This window comes from Halyomorpha halys, unplaced genomic scaffold (assembly GCF_000696795.3).
Source record: "Halyomorpha halys isolate HHAL.00 unplaced genomic scaffold, Hhal_1.1 Scaffold357.1, whole genome shotgun sequence".
Classification (NCBI taxonomy): domain Eukaryota; kingdom Metazoa; phylum Arthropoda; class Insecta; order Hemiptera; family Pentatomidae; genus Halyomorpha; species Halyomorpha halys.
In genome coordinates this window covers 456,860-481,606 of record NW_027113955.1, presented here as the reverse complement: position 1 = coordinate 481,606, position 24,747 = coordinate 456,860, and the positions used below count along the sequence as shown (strand labels likewise).

Below are 24,747 nucleotides of genomic sequence, written 5' to 3'. Positions count from 1 at the left end.
CCAGAAAATTCTTTTCTATTACACTGTAGCCATGAGTCAGCTCCCCTGTTTTCAATTTGGTTCAAGTTGGTAATTTGACAAATCCCGTCACTGAGACTAAAATTTTGGAAAACTACAAAAATAGTCTAGAGCAACTTGTAGTGGTTCAAGGTGACCTACAACTAACACCAGATTAAATGAGGGCATAATTTAATGTAAACCTAAAATTTCCTGATTCAACTTTATGGAAATAAGGAATGTGATAAATATGTAAAAAAATCACTGTCAAAATGTGACTAATTCTGAACCTTTTCTGTTGTTTCTTTAGTGGTAACTTGAGGACATTGTATTTATTTTTTAATACAATTAATCTTTTGAATTACTAGCTCATAATTTGTGTTTAGAAATATTGCTATATAATACTTCTCTGAATTAAATTTGTTAAGATTTGGTTTTAGTTTTTACTATTTAGTCTATATTTAAAAACCCTTTATGGTATACAATAGTTGTTAAATATTTTCAATTTTATAAAAAGAAGGAAAAAATGGTGAATTGGGGAAAAAATACTTGAGAACCCCAAAAAGTACTTCTCTAATTTCCAAATTTTTAATCAGTATTTCAAGTTGCGTATCTTCCCTCTATGTCCAGTAAAGAATTTCTCAACTAATTGGAAACTTTATAATATTACAAAACTGCGAAAATAAAACGTACTTAGCAGTAGAAGAGCCCAAAAGGCTAAAAAAAGTCAGTTATTTCACCCCTAATTTGATTACTCTGTAGAATACTTCGTGTATTACCAGTCAAAATTGATAAGTCTGCCAAATGTGATTAGGGGATCCAAAATTATTGATGTTTCAAATTGTTATATGAAAATAATTTTTATTCAGAGCTCTTTATCTTGGAAAATACCAACAAAATAGCAAATCTAGTAGTACATCATTTAAAGAAGAATAAATTTACTAAAATATGAGCCCTAATAGAGCTATCCAAGTTCATTAGTTCTCGAGCTACAGTTTTTTTAAAAGCAACATTCCATAAACAATGTACTAAAAAATATACTCTGTTCGTGACTTATTATTATTATTATTATAGCACTACACTGCCTGCAAGAACCCGGGCCTCCTCCACAACAGCCAACCAGTCTACACGGTCTCTTGCTTTCTCCTTCCATCTGCCAACCTTCAAGAGCTTCCAATCCTCCTCCAGCACAGCCAACCAGTCTACACGGTCTCTTGCTTTCTCCTTCCATCTGCCAACCTTCAAATCCTTCTACACATCCTTCAGTCATCTGATTCGGGGACGTCCTCTTTTCCGTTTTCCATTTGGTTTGCCATAAACCATCTTTTGGGTATCCTTTCAACTTGCCCTAACCATCTTAATCTTCCACTTTTAATTAACGCCACGATGCTGGGTTCCCCGTACCAATTTGTCAGTTCCTCATTCCTTCTTCTTCTCCAAATTCCATTCTCCGAGACTCCTCCCGATATCCTTCTCAATACCTTTCTCTCCCAGGAGTTGAACATCTGTTCTGCTTTTCTTGTCAAGGGCCATGTTTCTCCCCCATAGATCACTACTGACCTTACGATGGTTTTGTAAATGACCACTCTCATCCTTTTAGAGAGGGAGCTCTAAAATTCAGTATTTTCTGCAGTGAGAAATAATATTTATTTCCTGCTGCTATTTCTGGCCTCTATTTCGCTCTCTACTTTATCATATGTAACCAGGCTTCCCAGGTACTTAAACTGGTTTACAGAAGTGAAGCTGTGGTCTCCGAACGTCACTTTGCTATTCTCTTCCTTATCCTCTCTTGAGCTTTTCATGTACTCCGTCTTGTCTTCATTCACCTTAAGGCCCAATTTATATGCTTCTTGTTCTAATTCCTGGAATGTTCCTTTTAATGCTGCTTGGGTTGTTGCGGCAATAACAACATCATCTGCATATGCTAAATGCTGACAGTCTGTTGTAAATGGTCCCTCCTGGATTAGTTCTGATTGAATAAATAGCCACTTCTAATTCTATGTTAAATTGAAGAGGAGCCAGAGGATACCCCTGTCTCAAGCCATTCTCTACAGGAAATTCATGGAACAGCGAAGCTTTACTCGGCAGGTAGTGTTCATTTGAGTCATTTTTACCAGCCTGACTAGTTTTTTTTGGTATGCCTATCTTTACCATGGCTTTTAAAAGTTCCTTTCTGTCATACGCTTGTTTGAAGTCCACGAATAGCAGATGGAGGTCTATGTTATACTCATAGCACTTTTCCATTGCCTGCCTCAGGGTGAATATCTGGTCAACTGTCGATCTATCGGGCCGGAACCTCCCCCCCTCCCTGGTATCCTCCTATATTTTCCGTGAAATCGAACACTCTTTTATGTAGAAGCACTGCCAGTATTTTATAAGTTGTGCTTTGTAGAGCAATTATCACATGTCAGCTTGTCTCCTTTCTTGTGTATAGGACATATTAGTGATCTTGTCCAATCTTCTGGCATTTTTGCTTCCGTCCATATCTCCCATATCAAATCATAAATTGCTTCCCACAAATCACTGCCTCCATATCTCTTCATCTCTGGAGTTATCTCGTCAAGACCTGGCGTGTTATGGTTTCTCAATGATTTTATAATCTCAATAATTTCTTCCTTCTCAAGAGCTTCCACTTCTTCTGCACCATCCTGCTCTTATCTAGGAGCTCATCTAGATTTAAGCTTTCTTCAGCCCTTTTCTCAGTGGCTCTGTTGTTTAGCAATTCACTAAAATACTGGCTCCACCTTTCAAGAATTGGCGTTTTTTCGCCAATCAGCTCACCTTCTTTCTCTTTACATAATCCATTGTTGGCTTGGGATCCCTTATAATAAAATAATAAGTAGATGATTTCGAGTTGCTCGGACAAAAATTTTGATTCATGAAAAAATATATCTCAGGAACCATTGAACGTAAAGTTTATTCAAATTAAAGATAGTCTAATGTACTATAAAGTAGTTTATAACGTTGTTATACTTATGATTTTGAAAATACTATAATTTTACATAAAGAAAATAATAAATTGAAAAAATACTTGAATCCATTTACATATCGGAAAATATGTATTATACAATGAATCTTAAAGAAGACACAAGAAATCTGAACGAACATTATGCAGGGATACTAAGTAAAATTAATTTATGAAAAACATGGGATAAATTTAATATCGATAATTATAATTAACCTTGATAAAAATTTTAATAATAAAATAAAGAGGAAATGTAATCAAAATATAGTTTCATAAATAATTAAAATGCTTGACCTGACTATTGGGATGGTTACGAATACTGTGATAAATAATTTTTATTTTAATGTGAAAATTGACTAATTAGGTTATTAGACATAATCTAAAAAGTGCTTATTAACAAAAATATATAATTATCATATGTTTTAATGTCTCATAGGGTAATTTGTTGGATTGACCTGGGCAGAATAGCCTGTATGAAGTTGTTTTTTTAAATGATTTAGTTCTAAAATTGTATTAAGGTAAAATAAATTATAAGTAATATTGTTATTTATTTTGGAATTGTTGAACATCATATGTATAATAAAAGCTATTTGTAATATATTATCCCTGAGGATAGCTGAATTGGCCGAAACATCGGACTTATAAATAGAATAAAAATGTTTTGAGACTAAAATGGATAAAGTTTTATTTATTTAAAGATAATTAACAAGTGTCAAGAAAGTTTAAGATTGTAAATAAAGTAGTTCATAACGTTTTCGCAGGAGTAGTGGATTTTATGATATTTGAATATGGAAGTTTATCCAAACAACTATAAATTTATATATTTTTTCAAATATCAAGAAAATTACTAATCTTAGGAATATAAACGTCATAAACTACTTTATAAATAATTAAACTAGCTTTAATTTGAGTACTAATAGACATCTGTACTTTTAATGATTCCTGAGCTATAGATTTCCCAATATAAATTCACCTTATCATCAAGTATATTTTTTATGAAATGTTGCTTTCTAAAAAAGTATATCTGTAGAACTGTCAGACGTATACAGCTTTACTAGATCACATATTTTAGAAAAAAATCTCTACTTTAAATAATGTTCTATTAGGTGGTTTCAAAGATACCAAGGTCACAATGAAAAATTAAGTGTACATGCCCGATGCAGAACCGCATAACATTTGTAGGAAATGTATAGTTTACATTTATTCATTTATTGCAATTATGCAGTTGTGAAAAACTACATAAATGAAACAAGAAAAGAACATAGATACAAAAGAGAGAATTTTCAACATATAAGTAAATTGTTGGTGAAAGATTGAAGTAGCAAAATCTTCAACGGACCAAAAATCCATAGTATGGGTAGTATTGAAGTGGATTTTTGAAAATCCATTCGGATAGAGGTGGTTTCTGTGAAGAGAAGATTCCACCAGTACATCAAGATAATGGAAGAGATATTTCAAGATTGGTAAAGCAGACGTATGATGGCTGACTATTGACTACCAAACATGCCCTAGGTTTATATGTAATGTCATATTGAGTATTAAGATAGCATTGGCATCTTTCGTTTCAATAATCATTCATTATATAAAATTAATGTCACTGACCTAGCTTGATGAACTAAGGATGAACTTTTTGTTTAATGTCACCCCACAAAAAAAAAATATATATATACTAAATCCACTAAATCATATATATAAAAAAAATACTAAATCATAGCACATATCCAGTGCTATTCGGCTACTGCTGCTGTGGAAGATGACGAGTAAGGTGGTTAAAGTAACAACTTTGAACAACATTTAATTTAAATGTTAATTTATGGATAATCCTATAAAATGTTCGAGACTGGTTTTATTATTTAAATAATACAAATTATTTATTAAATAAATCAAAAATTTTTATCCATTTTTGTCTCAACACTTTTATTTTTCACCAGTCCAACGTTTCGGCCATTCTAGCCATCCTCAAGGACATCTTCAATATAATTTCTTCCTCACATTAATTTAAAGTTTCTTTTGCAGGCTATTCTGCACCAGGTCATTTTCTTTATTATAAGTTAAAAGCCTATTTTTTATTTGTTTAAATTTAAAATCAGTAATATTTAATTTTTCTTATATAAGATTATCCACAATTATTACGCTACCATATAGCAAGCCATTTATTTTTTATATGGTAGTATAGTAGTGGATAATCTTATATAATCCACAATTAATATACTACCATATAAAAAATAAATGGCTTGTTATATGGTAGTGTATTAATTGTGGATAATCTTATATAAGAAAAATTAAATATTAATGATTTTAAATAAAAAAAAAATAAAAAATAGGCTTTTAACTTATAATAAAGAAAATGACCTGGTGCAGAATAGCCTCCAAAAAAAAACTTTAAATTAATGTGAGAAAGAAATTATATTGAAGATGTCCTTGAGGATGGCTAGAATGGCCGAAACGTTGGACTGGTGAAAAATAAAAGTGTTGAGACAAAAATGGATAAAAATTGTTGATTTACTTAATAAATAATTACCTTGTCTCAAGAAATTGAAATAATATAATTAAAATACAAATTATATCCAATTAAGTCTCAAAAATCTTTAATAATACATCAAATATCCAACGTTTCGGACAGCATGGTCATCCTCAAGGACAATCTTAACTATAAATTCACTGCCTCTCGTCCGATAATTAAAAATTCGCAGGTCAGGTATAATATAATTATTTAAACTAATTTATCAACAATATTATTTACCCTTTCATCCTATTATTTCATGCCTGCCCTTATTATAAGGAAGATTAAATAAAATTGTTGATAAGTTAGTTTAAATGATTATATCAAACCTGAGTAGAATAGCTTGTAAATTTTTTATTGTTGGATGCGAGGCTGTGAATTAATTGCTAGCATTGTCCTTGAGGTCGGCCGAAACATTGGAAATGTAATTAGAGTTTTGATACTTAATTGGATATAAATTATTCCATTGAAATAATGAATTTCAATGTTTATGCTTCATTAATAAAGTAGTTGTGCATATATTAATTTATGTATTAAAACCTAAATTATTCTTAACAATGAAAATATTTAGACATGAATATCCCTGACAAAAAGTTTACAGACGTACCTTCTTAGGGAATTTTTTTTTTAAATTCTTAATATTTTATACTAATTTTAGACCCATAACCTAAAACCCTCTGTATATAGATGATATACAACATATGTATCAAATTTTTATTATTATTATATTTTTTACACCCTTCATGGTCATTTCTGACAAACGGGAGGGGGGGTGGATCAAGTTATCTATAGGTTGCCACTGAAGTCGACCCTCCAGGCCTGATTTGGACCAGCGTCGCTGCAGTTATAAGGTGGTTAAACGCGACGGCTCAACTCCCTCAGTTACGGACGACTAGTTAAGTTTCAAATTTATTTTTTAAACCCCCTTTTTGGGTAATTTCTGACATACGAGGTTTTATTTACAGGGTACCTATTCTAACCATGGTGGGGAACGGTTAAGGTTTATTTTTGGGGATATATATATATATATATATATACGTGGGACCACCACAGAAATAAAAGTCGACCCTGAAACCAGCGCCGCTTCAGTTCCAAGGTTGCAAAGTCCTACACCTCAACTCCCTCGGCTACTATACAGTTTAAAGGTTTACCCTTTTTTTAATTTTCAGTGATAGAGTCTCATATTCGATAAAAGGATTTATAATGTACATAAACGCATTGGGGAACGGATTCGACTTCGAAATACCGAATTTCGTGTTAAAATGTTTGGTACAGCGGAAATAACTATCAATTTAATTGGAATGAAGATGAAGTTCCTTTCGGCAATGATTAAAGCATTGTCAACATTCTAGTAGCTTTAGGTTGATTTGGATATAAATGACGAATTCCAAATTTATAGGCACTGAAGACCTTCGTCTTTACGCCTCGGAGCCTAAACAAACAGACGGATTCGAGACTAAAGCACGTTTAAGGGTATGACATGTCATTATCATGTTGTTACAATTAAATTGTTTTAGCATACATTCGAACCCGAATAAAGCATTCCAAATGTAAAGCAGCATAAAAAGTTAATTCGTGGGCTTTGTCTATAACGATGTGGGCACAGAATCTCATTTGCATACATTCTATCTGTTAGTAATATGTTATGGTCGAAGGCAATAAAAGGTCAAAGGGTTAACCCATTAATCTATAGACTACAGACAATCTGGTAACCACGTATAATCACCTATAATCAATGCCACTCAGTTATTAATTCTCACTTAGTGCAAGAGCCGAAGAGAAAAAAACAAAAAAAAAAAAAAAAACATTTCACCCCAATTTTTATTACTTTAATAAAAATCATGTATAATTACTAGTCAAAATTGATGAGTCTACCAAGTATAGGTAGGGAGAATAAAAAATGGCGCCTGATTCAAAACGTACAAAATTAATTTTTCATTCGGAGATCTATTTCTTTAAAACTGTCAGGAACACCAGAAAACCTAAATCTGTACCGCTACTACCCATGAAGAGTCAGGGGTTCAGTACTTTGTAAAGAAGTACTGTTACTAGACTAACGGTTGTGCAAGGAGGTGATTTGGTCAGAATCACCCTCGACCGCCCGATTTTTACACAAGAGGCTGGGTGGACCTCAGGAGGGCTCCAGAACCTGTACCATAGTACATTAAACTAGCTTTAATTTGAATGCTAATAGGGTTCTGTACTAGGAATAGTTTTGGAGATATAGTTGTTCCAAAATAAATTCAGTAACTTTATTTTTTTATAAAATGTTACTTTTTGTAAAAAGCTATATCTCGGGAACTATTGAACGTAAATAACTCTAAAATGGCTCATATTTTAGCAAATTTATTCTACTTTAATATTTAATAATTAATAAACGTCTTGAAATAGCCACCTTTTTCTATTCTCCCTACATATACTTGGCAGACTCATCAATTTTGACTAGTAATCATACATAGTTTTCATTATAGTAATCAAAAATTGCCTTTTTCTTGGGCTCTTGTAATATAAATGTTACCAAGGCCTACTTGAAACTAGAAAAACAATTAAGTATTTTTTATGATCTAAGTTTTATAATAAAGAAAAAAATCATTATTGGAAGGAATGACGATAATAATTTTAATGTCATGTAATTATTTCATAATAATTTTTTAATAAACTCTCCATTAGAAGAGATACGTATTCCGTCGAGATATCTGGGTTAAAAGGTAACCGGGCCATTTTGCCTTCGTTGGTCTCGAATAATTTTTATAATTCAGCTGAATGGATTTACATGTAAGAGGAGACTTAGCTATTTTTTGGAATCATATCGGAACGACTCACCACTATGTAATAAAAAGGTATTAGTGTATACGTTAAAAAAACTTCAATTTTAATAACATGCAATTTATTCATTTTACAACATTCATCAAATTAATAACTGATATAAATTAGTAAATTTTGTGACTGTTTTTGCTTTTAGCAGACTTTACATGGCAAAACCTTTTTTTTACTTTCAGTTACATATATATGGAAAGTATTGCAAACGTGAAAAAGTTTTAATTCCAGTTTTCGAAGAAAATACCCGTTTTGGGGTTCTCTTAGGCCAAATTATGAAGTCTCTTAAAATGGTCTGTGTGTGGGCTGGTTCAAAAATGAGTCGAAGTACGAAACTGAAACCACAAATTTAGGCGGCTATATATCTGGGATGGGACAGAAACTTTTCCTCTGAAGTGCCTCTTTATAGAATCGATTTTCCACCTTCTATCGATTTTATCCAAAACGGCTCTAAAGATGTTTATTAATTTGGTGGCCTTTAATTTCAGCTAGTTCTTTTCTTCATTGAAATAGTCTGACAGGGCTTAAATGCCGAATTTAAAAAAAAAAAATTTTTTAAAGAATTTCTTATTTTACTCATTCAAAAATTTTACAAACTATTATTGTTCGGAATAAGAAACAATAGAAAAATACAAAATATTAATGATTTTTATGAATAACCCTTTTTTTAGATAATAATTACTTTATTTATTGATAAGTATTATTACAATCGACCAAAGAATAATATTGCTAATTGAACAAATTCATACCAAAAATAAAAAATAAAAGGATATAAATAAAATATCTATACGATATAAACAGAAAAATAAATAAAATGAACATAATCAATGTAAAATAAATTACATACAATATTTATAATCTCGTCCTGAGCCCACTCTACCCCCACGTATGAAAGGTAGAGAGCAGGGTCCTTCGAGATCCGAGTGGAGCCCTTTCACCGCTTTATTGGTGATGAGCCAGTGGAGGCTGAGGAAGTGCGCTAAAGCTACAATCACTCTACCTGAGCGGAGCATCTGGCCATTGCCTCAACTCCAATTTTGTACTTTATTTCATAAAAAGTCTCTTGGCCACTGCCGTTTCAACCTTCGAGGTGGAGTACAAGGATGGTTGGAACTGGGTAAGAATTAAACCAAAGGATTAGGATGATTAGAAAGGTTTAAATGAGAACTTGGTTAGTATGAGGTCAAGAAAAAAAGAGATATGAAGGTCATGCTGTAGTGCTCTGTTGGAAACGTAATAGGGTCCATTGACTATGGTGGACTAAGGATTTTTCATGAATAACTAAAGGAGAAAAATATAAATTTGTCCCCCCCCCCCAATCTTTTACGAACGAATTACGGCTCCGTTATCTCGCTGTGTGATAAAAACTACTGAAATAAATTTTGCTGAGTTTCATAGAGCCAATAATAATTAAATAATCTAAAGAGTATTTTCTGGGGAACATACCTTAATTTTCCGAGACATTACAATATTTCGATCGGTTAATTAATTCTGTATAGAGCAGACAGAAGGTTTTAAGTTTTTTTTGTTTTTGGTTGTAGGGATTTTATAATACTTTTAATCTATTGTGTAGGGAACATATCACATATTAAAAAAAAAAGTTACTTTACGTTCTAACATACGATACGAAAATTACTAAACTAACTATATGCTGAAAATTTGTATAGTCGTTTTCTATAAAGCAGGAATCTTAAATTATTAATAATAAGCTCTAAACATTTTTTTCTAAACTTATTCATATGTTACAATGAACAGTAAACTTTTCTCAATCCCGTATACTAGAAGTGGGAAGGTAGATAAAATAGTTTGCTATTCAACAATTTCCAAAAGGATATATTGCCTTTATATGAAAACTAAGAATGTTAAAGATGATATTAAACAATTAATTTAATATATATAATTTATTTATCTGAATAAAATAATTTTGTCAACGTTCGATTTTTATAAGGAATGCTGTTGGGAATACCATAATTTATTTATTACCTTAACAAATTAAGAACATTAGCAAGTATCTTATAGCAGAGGTAGCAAAGTTTATCTAACACACTGTCCAGTTTGTACATGTTCCATTATACAAATGGTTCACTTACAAAGTGGTCATGATCATTAGGGTACATTGTTCAACGCCAGGACCATGTGTTAGCAACTCACCTGCATATAAGACTAAAATCCTTGGACATATTACAATAAGATCATAATAATAGTTGATGTTTTTTTTTCCTTTTTCTATTTCAAATTTTATTTATTGATAAATATTAAAATCTGCCTCAAAGTTGTTGGGCAATACGTAATAGTGATAACTGATGGAGAAAAACAGCTATCTTCATTGAAATAGTCTAACACGGCTTAAATGCCGAATTTTCAAAAAAATATTCTTTTTTTAAAGGACCTCTTATTTTATTCATTTGAAAATTTTACAAATTATCATTGTCAGCAATAAGAAACAATAGAAAAATACAAAATATTAATGGTTTTTATGAATAATTTTTTTTAGATAATAATTACTTTATTTATTGATAAGTATTATTACAATCGGCCACAAAATTGGAATATGAGTAATATTACTAATTGAACAAATTCATACTAAAAATGAAAAAGAGAAAAAAATAAAGTAAATTAAACAAAATCAAACAATGTAAAATAAATCATATACAATATGATGACATTCATACTAAAATAAAATGAAATAAGAATAATAATAAATAAATAAATGAAAAAAAATACATAAAAATAAAGAATACCATTTACACTTTTATATACAATATTTACGCTATCGATCTGAGAATCCCTGAGTCCACTATATTCCCCAGTAGTGATGTTAATAAATTAATAATTGACGGACATGGTTTATCTGCATTTTTCTAATTAATATTACGCCTGAGTTATCACACTATATTAGTCACTCGGTAGATTTTGCTAATCTTTATAGTCCAGGAATTGGGGTTCATAATTTCCACTTATATCAACCAAAACAGTTCCATAAAGCACCTTAAAAGACTGGTTTTAATCCATCTATAATCCACTATCATCAGTCTGCTGTATGCATGCTCAGAAATGTTTTTCATGCGCCCATCATTTTGATTACAGAAAAAGGTAAAACTCGTGTTGAAATGAGGAATACCAAGTCAAACAAGAATTATAACTTAATATAATAATTAAAATTATAACATAATCAAACACCCCAATAATGAGAAACCATCATAGGTCATCTTTAGCAAGTAAGACAGGCTTTTTTCTCTTATTAATTTGTCGGACAAATGGGCGCAAAATTAAATTCGATTTCCTTTAATTTGATCAAAAAGTGTCTCGATTTTATTTTAATGATAGGAAATCTCTCAATAACAATGCACAAACGATTAACTACGAAAAAGATCTATATTTCTTTACAGTTCAAGAGCCCAAGTGGAGATACAAAAATTTTTTTGTTTGACTTCATACGGGTGCATTTGCCATGACACTCACCTAAATATATTCACAAAATATTGATTTTTAGTTATTTGGATAAACTTTTGACTTATAAAAACTATACTAAGGAACTAATAGACGTACGTATATGTTAAGTAGTTTGGTGATTTACTTTCACCAATTCTTGGGATAAGTTAATAAGCAGAAGACGGTTGGGGATGCGAATAAAACACAAACAAATAAAAATTTATTTATTAGTGTCAACATACTTTTTTAACTCAAAATATGGTCGCACGCACCACCTCACTTGGCTTTAGGATAAAATCTTATAAATCTTATACCAAAAATATTTTTATTTTTATTTTGTTTTTTAGACTGCTACCAATGGGTAGTTTCTCTACACGCCTCTAACACTCCGTTTTAACTAAGATAAAATTTACTGAATGTATTATATAATATACAGTTGTAAATTTCAATGAAGATATTAAAAAAAAATTGTTTTTTTCTCATTTTCCTTTTTACAGCTCTTCTCCTTCTCTACTCTTTCTTATTGTATCTTCCTTACCCAAGTTATTAGTTGTATTCACCACATATTATTATTGTTATAATTATTAATTATGTCTTGTGTCTTCCTTACCTTTATATTATATTTGTTGATTCTAGTATTTACTTATATATATAATCAATTACATTTTCTTTCTCATTTTAATCTATAACTTTAATTTCAAATTCTTATTATGAAATTAAAATATTTATATTTCTTTATTATATAACTTTATATTTTATTTTTTTAATTCTGTTATTTTACTTACATATTTAATTACCTATATATACGTTTTATTTTTCCTCTTCATTCATTTATTTATTTTAAATTATTTCATTTGTGTACATGTATTCATTAACTAGATTTTCATATGTATTTTATTATTTGCTCTTTCCTCTTAATTAATTTTAGTATAACTCTTCCCATACAGTCTTTATCTTCTTATAATACTTAAACTATTCATGTTTTTGACACTATTTATGTGTCTATAATTTTATACATAATTTTCTAAACATTCTGTATATCCTTTTATTCATTAGTTATTATCTTGTTTGTTGTTCTAAGCTCTGAAGGCTTGAAATTGTGGCCTCCTGATCATATAAATTCACTTGGAATAGGTCATCGTCATGTCTTTTTTTTTTTTCACTTAAAAGACATTTATACATATTATTATAGATATATTCACGTCACATCAGAAATATCATTGCTATAATTCACTTGAAATTTACAACCCCTTGGTTTTAAAAGTGGTAAATAATGTACTCCTCAACCCCGCGATGATGTGCCCCCAAGTAATTCAGCACAAGCTAACATCCACTTAGCCGTTGGGGTTTTGAAGTTTGACTTGTCTCCTTAACTAGGCAACTACTTTCTTCAAACTTCAAAGACTCCTAAAACTAACTTTTCTATTTGTCGAGTTGAACAAACAGGTTTCCGAAGAAGGCTTTGCTAACTAAATCCCTTGAAACAGTTGATAAAGCTTAGAAGGGAAGACTACGAGCGTAGGATCACCGATTTCAACCGGTGGAACATTTTTTTGTGATACCTGTTAAATGATGAAAAAATATTATAAATGTCTCCGAGGATTCTTGCAAATGCACTCTGGGAGCCGAGAATAAAAATGTTTTACATAATTATAAACATTTTTAATATTCTCGTTTTCTGCCTTTATTCTGTACATGTTCGATAGTTATTATAAACAAGAGAAAAACAATTTTTAAAAAATCTAATGACGCTCATAGTTATCTAATTAAATAACATTTATGGGATTCTATTTTTGTGGGAATATAATTGACCGTTGATGTTTTTTTTTTACATTTATAATTACAGAGCTACATTTTAGGTAACATATTAAAAAGTAATTTAAGGATTTGATTTTATAACTATAATTTTATATTTATTCTAAAATTTAAGAATCTAAACAATAAATTTGAAAAAAATTCTACCTTCCTTAGACATAAAATATTATATATATAACGTTAAATGCCGCGCGCTTCAATTTTTTATGTTTGTATTATTTATAACACAAATTATTCTGAATGTAATTACTATTATACTAATGTATTCTTAAGGATTTTTGTTGTAGGATTCAAAGAAATCAATTGTAAGCTTTAAAAAACTGTCCTCGATTTTCGGAATATCTCAAAACTCATGCATGTGTATTGTAGAAGTTCTATGAAATTAACTAATAAATAAAATGTATTTACATCGTACAATTTATATTTTTCTGTATTTGGTATTTAATCATATTGTACAAGCGTTAAGTAGAATAGGCCTTATGAATAAATGATAGATTAGTGTCTTATTTCCAAGGTTTAAACTTGATTTCCTATTCATGACCGGAAACAAAGTTTGCAGTAACCCCATGGTTTTATCACACTGATTATTTATGTGCTTTGAGGAAGTCAGTTTAGAGTCTAAGATCACACCAAGATATTTAACAATTCGTTCTTATTCTAACCTTCGTGCTGCTCTTGTTAGATCTTCTTTTAGAAAATAGAATAACTACAGTTTTATCCTCATTCGTTTTTTTTTTTCATCTATTAAATGAATAGATGTTTAAAAAAAAATCCATGGAAATAATTACAAAAAAATTATATTTCAATTGTTGCACGATTGTGTTCAAGATTTTTAAAAATTTATGTTAATTATTTATCTTGGCTGTTTTCTTATTTTCTATTATTTAACTCAGATAGCTTATGTTTATTTATAATGTGTACATATAATTTTATTTTTTATCCATTTTAGTTTATACTTAATTATTTTGGAGTATTTATTATTATTATTTATGTACTTTTTAATTTTAATTAATGTATTCTTACATCCCAAATGACTATTGCCCTTGATTGTGGCAGAATATAAACAGTTAAAAAGAAAGTAATGATTAAATGAAATTTAGTCTGCCCCCCACTTGTGAGTGGTTGAGAGGGCCCCCCAGCGAAGCATTCTCACCGGGTCACTAATTAAAATAATTAATATTATAGAAAAACTATGTTAAATCAAAAAGGGTCTAAAAATTTCTATCTGTTCAAGTTTTTGAAAAAATGAACAATTTGATAATTAGCCATATTTTCCAAGAATTCCCATATTTCACATCGCACCTCAATAGCTTAGGCTTAAACACGAATATTTCAAAAACCTTCAGAGACGAAGATAAAATAATAAAATTAGTACTTCAGTCTTCAAAATCAAAAGGTTTACTGACACATAATATATTATCAAACATAAAAAAAAAAATGTAAATTAAACAAATGTATGCCCTATCAAATAAGGTATAAATGGTATTAATGACCAATGATGTTTTACGCCACTAAACAAAAATAAACATGTGATGGATCAATACCATACTACAATTTGATATCGTTTTGTTTCTTTTAACATGAATACCAAATTGTTATTTTAAATTACTGACTTGTTGGTTTTTTAAAGCATTTGTTTTTTTGTTTGTTTTGTCTAAGGCCTATTATTTTAGTTATTATTGTTATTTATGTGTGAAATTTCACACAGATTTCGACAAATGGAGTTTTTTCATTTTATGTGTTCTTTATTTTTTGAATAGATCGATTTTTTAAAATAAATAAACACATTTCATTAATTCATACGATCTGTAACATAATTTATTTAAAATATATAAATATAATGGATATTTGCTATGTCAAAGATAGAACACTTTACCACAAAGTGACCTTTATTTTTGCAGTGTCCTGTTCGACTGTGACTGTAACCAAATGTCAAGCAGCTCTGAGAACACTTCAAGCCTTTCCCTTCTTCGACCCAACTTGCCTCTGCAGGGAGCCTCAGGTTGACCACGAATGTAACTTCTTCAGAAACTTCCTCTTTGACCACCCTTGTATATTCGTTATGAAAAAAGGTAAGTGGATAAGTTTTCTGACAATATGATCCCGATTCTTTTTTTATAAACTTGTGTTTTGTTGTAACAGTTTTTCCATAGAACTACACAGAATTTGTTGGGTTATTGTATAAATTTTAATCTGAAATCATAGATCTCAATTTTTTTATTGATCCCTTATCAGAATGTATAAAACCTCTTTTTTTTTATTGACCCTAGAGAAGGTGTAAATTGTGGGACGAAACCAGGACCAGTTTAGTAATGAGTTTAATTTTTCATCATTACAATTTCTTGAATTTTGACTAGCACCCTAATCCCCATATAATTTTTATGAACCGTTCTATAAAAATATTATTTATTTAAATCGTTGAATAGTTTAGCTATTGAAATATATTTTTAGTCATTCATGTTTTAACTTTCATTTATCTGTGTTTAGCACAATAAGATCTAGTACTGTAATTTTCCCATCTACAGAGCTCAGAGGAATGTGATTGTGTGATGGCTTATAATGCTTTGCTTTGTTTTTTAAAATAAAATAATGGTGTAATTAATAACTAATTATATTACATTTCAAATAGACATTTAGAAAAAATATACATGTATATTTCTCCTTTTTTTTTTTTTTTTTTTTTTTTAATTCCCCCAAAAACTAAAATGACATGATTGGACTTAGATTACTTGCAATTTATTAACAAGGCAGTTAGTTGATCTTAATACAATTATTTTTCAAGGTTATAATCATTGCAGCTTAAAATAATTAAATTATATGGCGTAAGTCAGAGTTATAAAGATGATTTTATTATTGCTTACTTCGAGTAAGATTGATATAAACATGGACCTTTGGTATTGTTAATTTTGTCATTATCCTGTATTCCAATGTATCTTCCTTTGAAAACTCACATTATGTACGATTAAATGTTCTTTCCTGAGAGCTAGGTTTTATCTGAATGAAACAATTGGATATGGTTCAAATACATAATTTTCATAACTTGGGAAAACTGTTTTCTTTATATGGGTGTCGGGTCACTGCTGGAAATGAACTGGCGGACGTTGCAGCCAAACAAGCACTTGCCCTTCCGGGTCGGGGCGCGGCCGTTCTGACCCCCCAAGAAAAAAGACTCCCGATGAAAAATGTAATATCAGCTAGTTGGCAAGCCATGTGGAATGAAAGCCCACCAAGCAAATTAATAACCATTAAACCATGGACCACATCAAACCGTTCCAATCGTTTGGAGGAGGTAGCTATATCCAGATTTAGAATAGGTCATACGAATTTAACTCATGCATATCTGATCAATAAGCAACCATCGCAAAAATGTCAATACTACAACAGTGTACTTACAGTCATTCACATATTTGAAGAATGTCATTTCTATTCCATGAACGTAAGTAGATTGGGAGTGGGACCTAGTGTATCGGATGCCCTAAATGATGACCAGAAACATAGAAATGGTTTTAATTTTCTTAAAAAGGAATAACTTTTTGAATAAGATTTAAACCCGAAAGTTTGTTATACGTACTAAATAAGTAATTACTTAAATTTATTTAGTAATTACTTAAAGAGTTTCAAATCTTGAAATAGAACTATAAAGTGCGAAACATGGGCGTTGATGACCTCAGGGTTTTACGACCTAAAGCCTCAAACCAACAACAACAACAACATAATTTTCGTAATAGCTTTCTTTAAAGTAAATTTTAAGTATGTAATTATAGCAACCTCTTATTGGTATTTGTAATTAAATGGATAAATATAATCTATGTATTAAATAAATAATTAAATCAAAGAGGAACTAGAAAAACCATTTTTGTAGTAACTAATGATTGGAAAGTGACGAACATTATCTGTCAAGTTAAATATATAGTAAGAATCGATTTTTCACATTTTTTTCGAATTTCTAAAAAATCTCTATAGCGATTTTGATTAAACTTGCTATATCAATGTACAATAAAGTGATATTTTATATCCGCTAGAGTTTTCAACAGCTACAATTTGAATTTTCAAACCTAAAAAATTACCTTTAATTTTGTTTATTTGAAATAATTAATCACTTTGCTTTGTCAACAATCATAAAAAATTGTCCGTCATGAACTGTGAAAGAACTTAAAAATTACGTAAAAGAGAAAATAGTGAAATAGAGACAGCAGTTTTGAGATTGAAAAATCTGAGACAGCTGAGCGTGTCCGATATCTTCCGATCGCAAACCTATATATTTTGTGGATTTGCTATATCTTGTTGAACTGTCTATTCTTGGCTGGAAGAAAGCTTATATTCATTTTTTGCACCTCGAGAAACCATAAAATACGAATTATTGTAGCAAGAGAAAATACAATTTTTTTTTGTTGAAATTTTGCGCCTATCAGGGGGTAAGTGAAAGTTGTGTGATGGGCGTACTACACCTCACTTTTTTTCTCATCCTACTATGCTAACAATAAGCGAAGTTTGATAAGTGAATTTACTTAAATATTTTCTAAGCAATAACATAAAGGTGCACAAATTACAATCTTGCAACATGAAGATGCACAATAACATCCCATTCTTTGCTGATTTGGCCCAAAACAGATATACTTCTTTTCCTTCCATACTTCTTAACCATCCTAACCCATTAATTCTTAATCTTTCATCCTTAACAATCCCTGATAATCCTCCGAGGCATCTGAAAAGAAGATAGCCACGGGACCTTCTAATTTAAATTAATGTTTGAAGTACCACCAGCGAGTGGTTCCTTCCCAAGATTTTCAAGTATATATGAAACATACAACATATTTACTTATTGTATTTTTTATTGTACAGTTTTAAATCACATTAAATAAAAAAATAAAAAAATAGATGCACAAATTACAATGTTGCAACATGGAGATGCGCAAATTACACTTTTACTATATAAAGATACACGAATATTTACAACGTGAATAACTTTTATGAATAAAATGTAACAAGTTGAAAAAAAATGGAACAGAGGAAGAGTAGAGACGGCCTTTTCCAACTTGGTCAAGTGTAGAAATATATTAAGCTATGTTTATAAGCAATACTTCCATCATAAACTCCCTTACCACCCACTACTTTCAGACCTTGCTTCCTCTTCCACTCCTGACAATCATCCGAGGTGCCTGAAAAGGAGGTACCCTCGAGACCAACTAATGTAGAAATATTGTTAGAGTACTACCAATGGGTAGTTTCTCTACATGTCTGTATCATTTCATTGTGATCTTACATAAAAAAAATCAAATTTTCTGAATGTATTTTTATGTAAATACAGTTGTAAATATCATTAAATAAATAAAACTTGAATATAATTGTTTTAAAACTACTATATTCATGAATTGTATGGCATTATAATTAATAAAATAATAGGATATGAACATGATTATGCCTTTGAACATGATGTCTATGTTAAACAAATTTTTAAATAAATACTAATTTACTTTTACTTGTATACATTAACTTCTTGTTTGAGACATGTTTGTTTATCAATTATAATTAAAGATATCCTCACACTTTTTATTTTCTTGTAACTCTTACCTTTCGTCCATTCTCAAGGATCTTATTTATAATATAACAGCTAATATCAAAATGTTCCAGGCCTTTACCAAATTTCAATAACCTATTATTATCATTATTTAACTTATTCCAAATCCCTTCAGTTTACACAGTCTATTACAGTGTAAACTGAATTGATTTAAAATATCTGTGATAATAATAAGTTATTGACTAATATAAAGTTGACAAAGAAAGAATAAATAAATAATTTTGATACTATAGTGATATGTTTCATTATAAATTATTGAATCGCCTAATAATACAAAATATAATTAAATTTGAGCAAAGAAATTACGGCATATTTGTTTGGGAATTGAGACAATAAATTGGAAGTCGTTGGACAAATAATACTCAATAACCTATGATACTGAAGTATTTCATGAAGTGGTGTACCTTAATATCTTGCGTTATTCATTTCATGAGCGACACTCTCAAAATGAACTGGCAGATGAACCGAATAAAATCAAATCGAACCAGGGACTGTTACGGAAATAATTTAAAATATAATAGGAAAATCCCAGAAAAATTAATATGATTTCTTAATAACACTAAAATATTTTCACATAATATAAGTGAAAAAAAAAATGCATAAAACATCAGTAGAGAATAGAATTGGGGGAAAATGACGCTAGTCATTTATATTACAAAATATAATTATTTGTAAGTACTTTATTTTTTTAATTTAATTTAGTTTATATTTTTTTGTTTTTTGTATTTGTCATACATTTGAAAAGATGAATCCTTAATGATACGCAGTTATTCAGTTTTTTTTTTTTTCAAAATTTTAATAATAATTTTATTTATTTATTATTTTTAACCGTATCTTACCTTTTATAAATGTAATGCACAATCAAAAATGAACGAAATTAAATAAAATGAAAACAATATACATAACAATTTTATTTATTTATTTTGTTAAAAGCTGCTTTGTTAGGATAACAATTACAACATCGCACGGAAATATAAGATTTCGATTCTTAATAGTTTTTGTAAAATAAAGGACACAATACAAGGTATAGACTCTATCAATTTATCAACTAAAATTCTTTGAAAAAATTTACATTGGTGAATCAGTAGTAAATTTAATGAAAAAACATAAACACTCCATTATATATGAACAGCCCTAAATAATCACATACGAAACAATAATGATATCAATTTTGACGATGTTGATGATATTAGGTAAGGAAAAAAAATACAACAAAAAAAGGAAAACCTATTTGAAAAAAAAATACTTTAATATACATTGAATGAATACCTAAAATTTGTTACTGATATCTGGAATATAATAATAATAATTAATTGATATTATTTTATGTACTATATTATTTGTATTCATAAATTAGGGCACTTTTTCAAAATTATCAAAATTTATTTTTATGTATTTATAATTTTAATAATCATTAGTAGTAAGAAAATCATAGATCCGTAAAAAAAAATTAACTCTTACATTTATCAATTATCTTTAATTAATAATAACATTTAATTTTTAACATTCAAATAGTCATTTAAAGGTCAAATCTATTTGCAGTCATATTCACATACGACCTTTACAATGTGTATGTTCAATGTATACAAATGTATGTTCAATTCAGGCAGAAACAGAATGTTTCAATGCTGGCAATACAAATGAACCGAAAGGTCTTACAGTGCTGTGGCATTTCGCTATGATTGTTAATTCGAATAGAAGACAAATGACATATCAACAATAAAATTGTTTTATTGTTTCTTGTCACTTGCGATGAAATCTTGTTATTTTCAACATCACAAGAAGAATAGTGTGTTAACATTCATTTTGTACCATTAGTTCTGCTACTTTAGGTAATAATAACTACATTTTTTAAAAAAAAATTGAAGTTGTAAAATAAAAAATGTATTAAAAAAGTGCCGTTTTTAAAAATTTTCTTTTAAGACATGGAGAGTTATAAAAACCGAGCCATTTTCTTTTTGAAATCATACAATTAAATAGAAATAATCATATACATACGGATAATTTAATGTTATATGTCAAATATGGTGTTTTCATATCTTGAAGAAGTTATTTATTTTAGCCAATGGCATTGAAAGAGTTATTTGAATAAATCGTCAGGATTACGTTAAAATTGATAAAGAATGTTTCTTATAATCATTTTAACAATGAACAAATTATTCATAAAGAAATATTGAGACGATGTTCCAGTTAAATGACAGTATTCCAGAGCCTGATCGTCCAGATATTTAAATATTATGGCTTTTTAAAACAGTTTTTTTTATTCGAATACTGCTAAGTCTCAACACTTCTTATTTTATCAACAACAGTCTAACGTTTTAATTCGGCCATCCTCAGGACAATCTAACAACAGCCTTTATTATACATTCATTTGTAACAATTTTAACAAAAACATTATTATATATAATTTAACATAACTTTTTTTATTATTTATTTATTGTAATTTACAACTGTACAAAATATTACAATAGGTAAATATGTTGTATGTTTCATATACACTTGAAAATCTTGGGAAGGAACCACCCATTGGTGGTACTTCAAACATTAATTTAAACTAGAAGGTCGCGTGGCCATCTTCTTTTCAGACGCCTCGGAGGATTGTCAGGGATTGTTAAGGATGAAAGATTGGGAATTAATGGGTTAGGATGGTTAAGGAGTTTGGAATAAAAAGACGCATATGTGTTTTGGGTCAAATCTGCAACGAATGGGATGTTAAGGTAACATAACTTAAATATAAATTTACAGCTCACATCCAATAATTTAAAAACGTTTTGCTGCCTATTCTGCCCAGGTCATTAATTACAAGTCAAATTATCCTATGAAACAATAAATTAATAGGGAATCATATTAAATATTAATAAGCTTGCCTAAGCTTATGTCTAGTTGCATATTTTGTCACAATTTCATTAATTTTTAAAACTTTTAATTTTTGATTACTTAACACTATCAACTCAAGACCTATTACTTATCTTATCAACAAACTATTTACCATACACAACAAACCATACACTCAGGTCAGGCTTATAATTAATTTATTTGAAATTCCATTTTGGTTAAAAGTTTTGTTTATTTTATTATTAAAATTAATTGTAAATAATAACTTAACATTTTACCCACATTTTTCATAAATTTATTTTACTTAAAATCTTTACATATTGTTGGTTCAAATTTCTTGTATGTTTTAAAATTTACTATATGATTGATGTTCTCTGATATACATACATAAATATAATGAAGTATTTTTCTTTTGAAGATATTGTTTTCTTTACGTCAAAGTACGTTGTTATCAATTTTTTTTTATCTTTTTTTGAGTTGACACTATAGACCATGAATATCTAATGATGAGAACATACAGCCTGGAGGAGGTAACTTAACCTTACGTTGCTACGAGCTGCAATTTCCACGATTTCTGTCAATCTGTTGCTCTTAAACCAATCCCTTTGAGGTCAATCAAATATCTGAGGTCCGTAGCCACACGAATACTTCTCAGATCAGACCGTCCATGGCTCAAACCTCCGGGGAACAATTGGAGATAATGGAAGATCACTACGCGATTCTCGATTTAAGCACACGGGGTAAGGAGTTGCACCTCACCTTCACCCGGTCTGTGTGAGTTGCATCCAGTATGCTGACGGGCCATATACATCGGGAAGCCAGGGAGTTGGGGAGAATTATAGTATTCTGCGCATGATTGGACTCATGATGGTTACTCATCCAAGTATTGACTACGCTCTACGTTGCTTAACTATATATATACCGTACTTTTCCATACGTTATATACCAGAATCCACATAAAAACACATGATTATTACTTTCAGTTTAAACGTTTTAACAGCAACATCATAAATACAATAATAATTATATAATAAATCAAGTAGCAAAGTCCACTAAAACATAATTTAATTATCTTAGTTGTAAACCGGAGTGAGCTGTATATGATTTAAATTAAAAAAACTTCCATGAATTATCCAACACATTAACCGAGAAAACATTCCTCCAGAAATCCACGATTCGTGTAATACTTTTGAAATTATTGCCCGTAGATTCAGAGATGAAGAGTTTGAACTTTTCTTTTTGAGGATTTATCGCTTTAAGTTTTTCTTTCCTCATCGCAACTCTTTGAAAAAGTTCAAGAAGTTGAAGGCCTAATAAACTCGGCACTATCAATTCAGGGGGAACGTAACTTAGCCACAAATGTTTAACAGGCCTGAGGCAGATAGAATTTTTTTTTCTCCTGTTCGTACACTTTGACATTTTAAATATGCTAGTTAGTTCAGTATGTTCAAAGATATTCATTCCGTTCCGAAGTAATTTAGATAGATGAATTTGTGTCAAACATACTAATAAATTTTCTGGTGAAAATTGTTCCATATTTTCTGTCTAATAACGAACACTCGTCAATATATCAATTAATTAAACGCTGTGATTGCAGACCCTTCTTAGCCCTTTATAGGGAAAAAATTTTAAGAAATTTTAAAAATGTTTTTAGGCGTATATTTATTCTTTTGATGAGACGATAGTTGACCGTATATAATATATGTGAGGAGAAGATGGTTGAGAGTATAACACAAATAAATTTTAGAAAATTTATTTAATAGTGCCAAAACAAACAAGGTAACAACTAATGAATAAAAGGGTATATAGAATGACTAAAGTTAATAGGTGTACAGAATGAAAATGGATAAGAATTAAGTAATGAAAGAAGTGGGAAATAAAACGTACATATAGGTAATTGAATATGTAAGTAAAATAACATAATTAATGAAATAAAAATATAAAGTTATGTAACGCAAAGAAAGATAACTTTACATTTGTATTGCATTAATTACGTTATTTTACTTTAAATTATGTAAATCCTTGATGCTCCTTATTACGTTACAAATAAACTCATTCACAAAGACCTTAACATCCCATTGGTTGCAGATTTGACCCAAAACAGATATGCGTCTTTTCATTCCAAACTCCTTACCCATCCTAACCCATTAATTCTTAATCTTTCATCCTTAACAATCCCTGATAATCCTACGCGGCTGAAAAGAAGATGGCCACGGGACCTTCTAATTTAAATTAATATTTGAAATACCACCAATGGGTGGTTCCTTCCCAAGATTTTGAAGTGTATATGAACAATACAACATATTTACCTATTGTATTATTTTGTACAGTTGTAAATAAAATTAAATAAATTTAAAAAAAATTATGTAATGCTAATAAAGAAGGGTGACGGTAGCAGCGTGGTAACGCGCCTGGCTGCCAATCCAAAGGTTGCCATATCGAATCCCCGGCCCTATCCGGATTTTGTCAAGCATATAATCATATAATACTTACTCACAGCCTTCACTCCCCCTCTCCCGAGCATTTGTGAGGCCCGTTAGCCAATGGGTGGCACTCACAATAATTTTAATTTTAAATGCAAAGAACGACTGACATGGAATCCTCATACAAGACTAAAAAGACAAGAAACTGCTCGTAGATTCCGACTATTGCAACATTTACTAGACAAACGGTCTAAATAGCCAATCCATTACAAAAGACTGATCTACCAGGGCATTCAAAAAGTCCTGTCGTTTTTCGTTTGTTCGTTGTTTATTTTGATTCTAGAGTGTTTGCTAATTAATTCCGTTCAATACAACTTTTATC

General features: G+C 29.9%; 1 protein-coding gene across 2 annotated transcripts in view; it reads left to right on the top strand.

Annotated features, from left to right (window-relative positions):
• Positions 1–24,747, top strand: part of LOC136796724 (uncharacterized) — an 887,913-nt gene that overhangs the window by 418,905 nt on the left and 444,261 nt on the right. For both annotated transcript variants that reach the window (XM_067051189.1, XM_067051190.1), the window contains one exon: positions 15,431–15,601. In XM_067051189.1, coding sequence (XP_066907290.1) covers positions 15,431–15,601 — 171 coding nt within the window. The remainder of the gene's footprint in view (positions 1–15,430; positions 15,602–24,747) is intronic.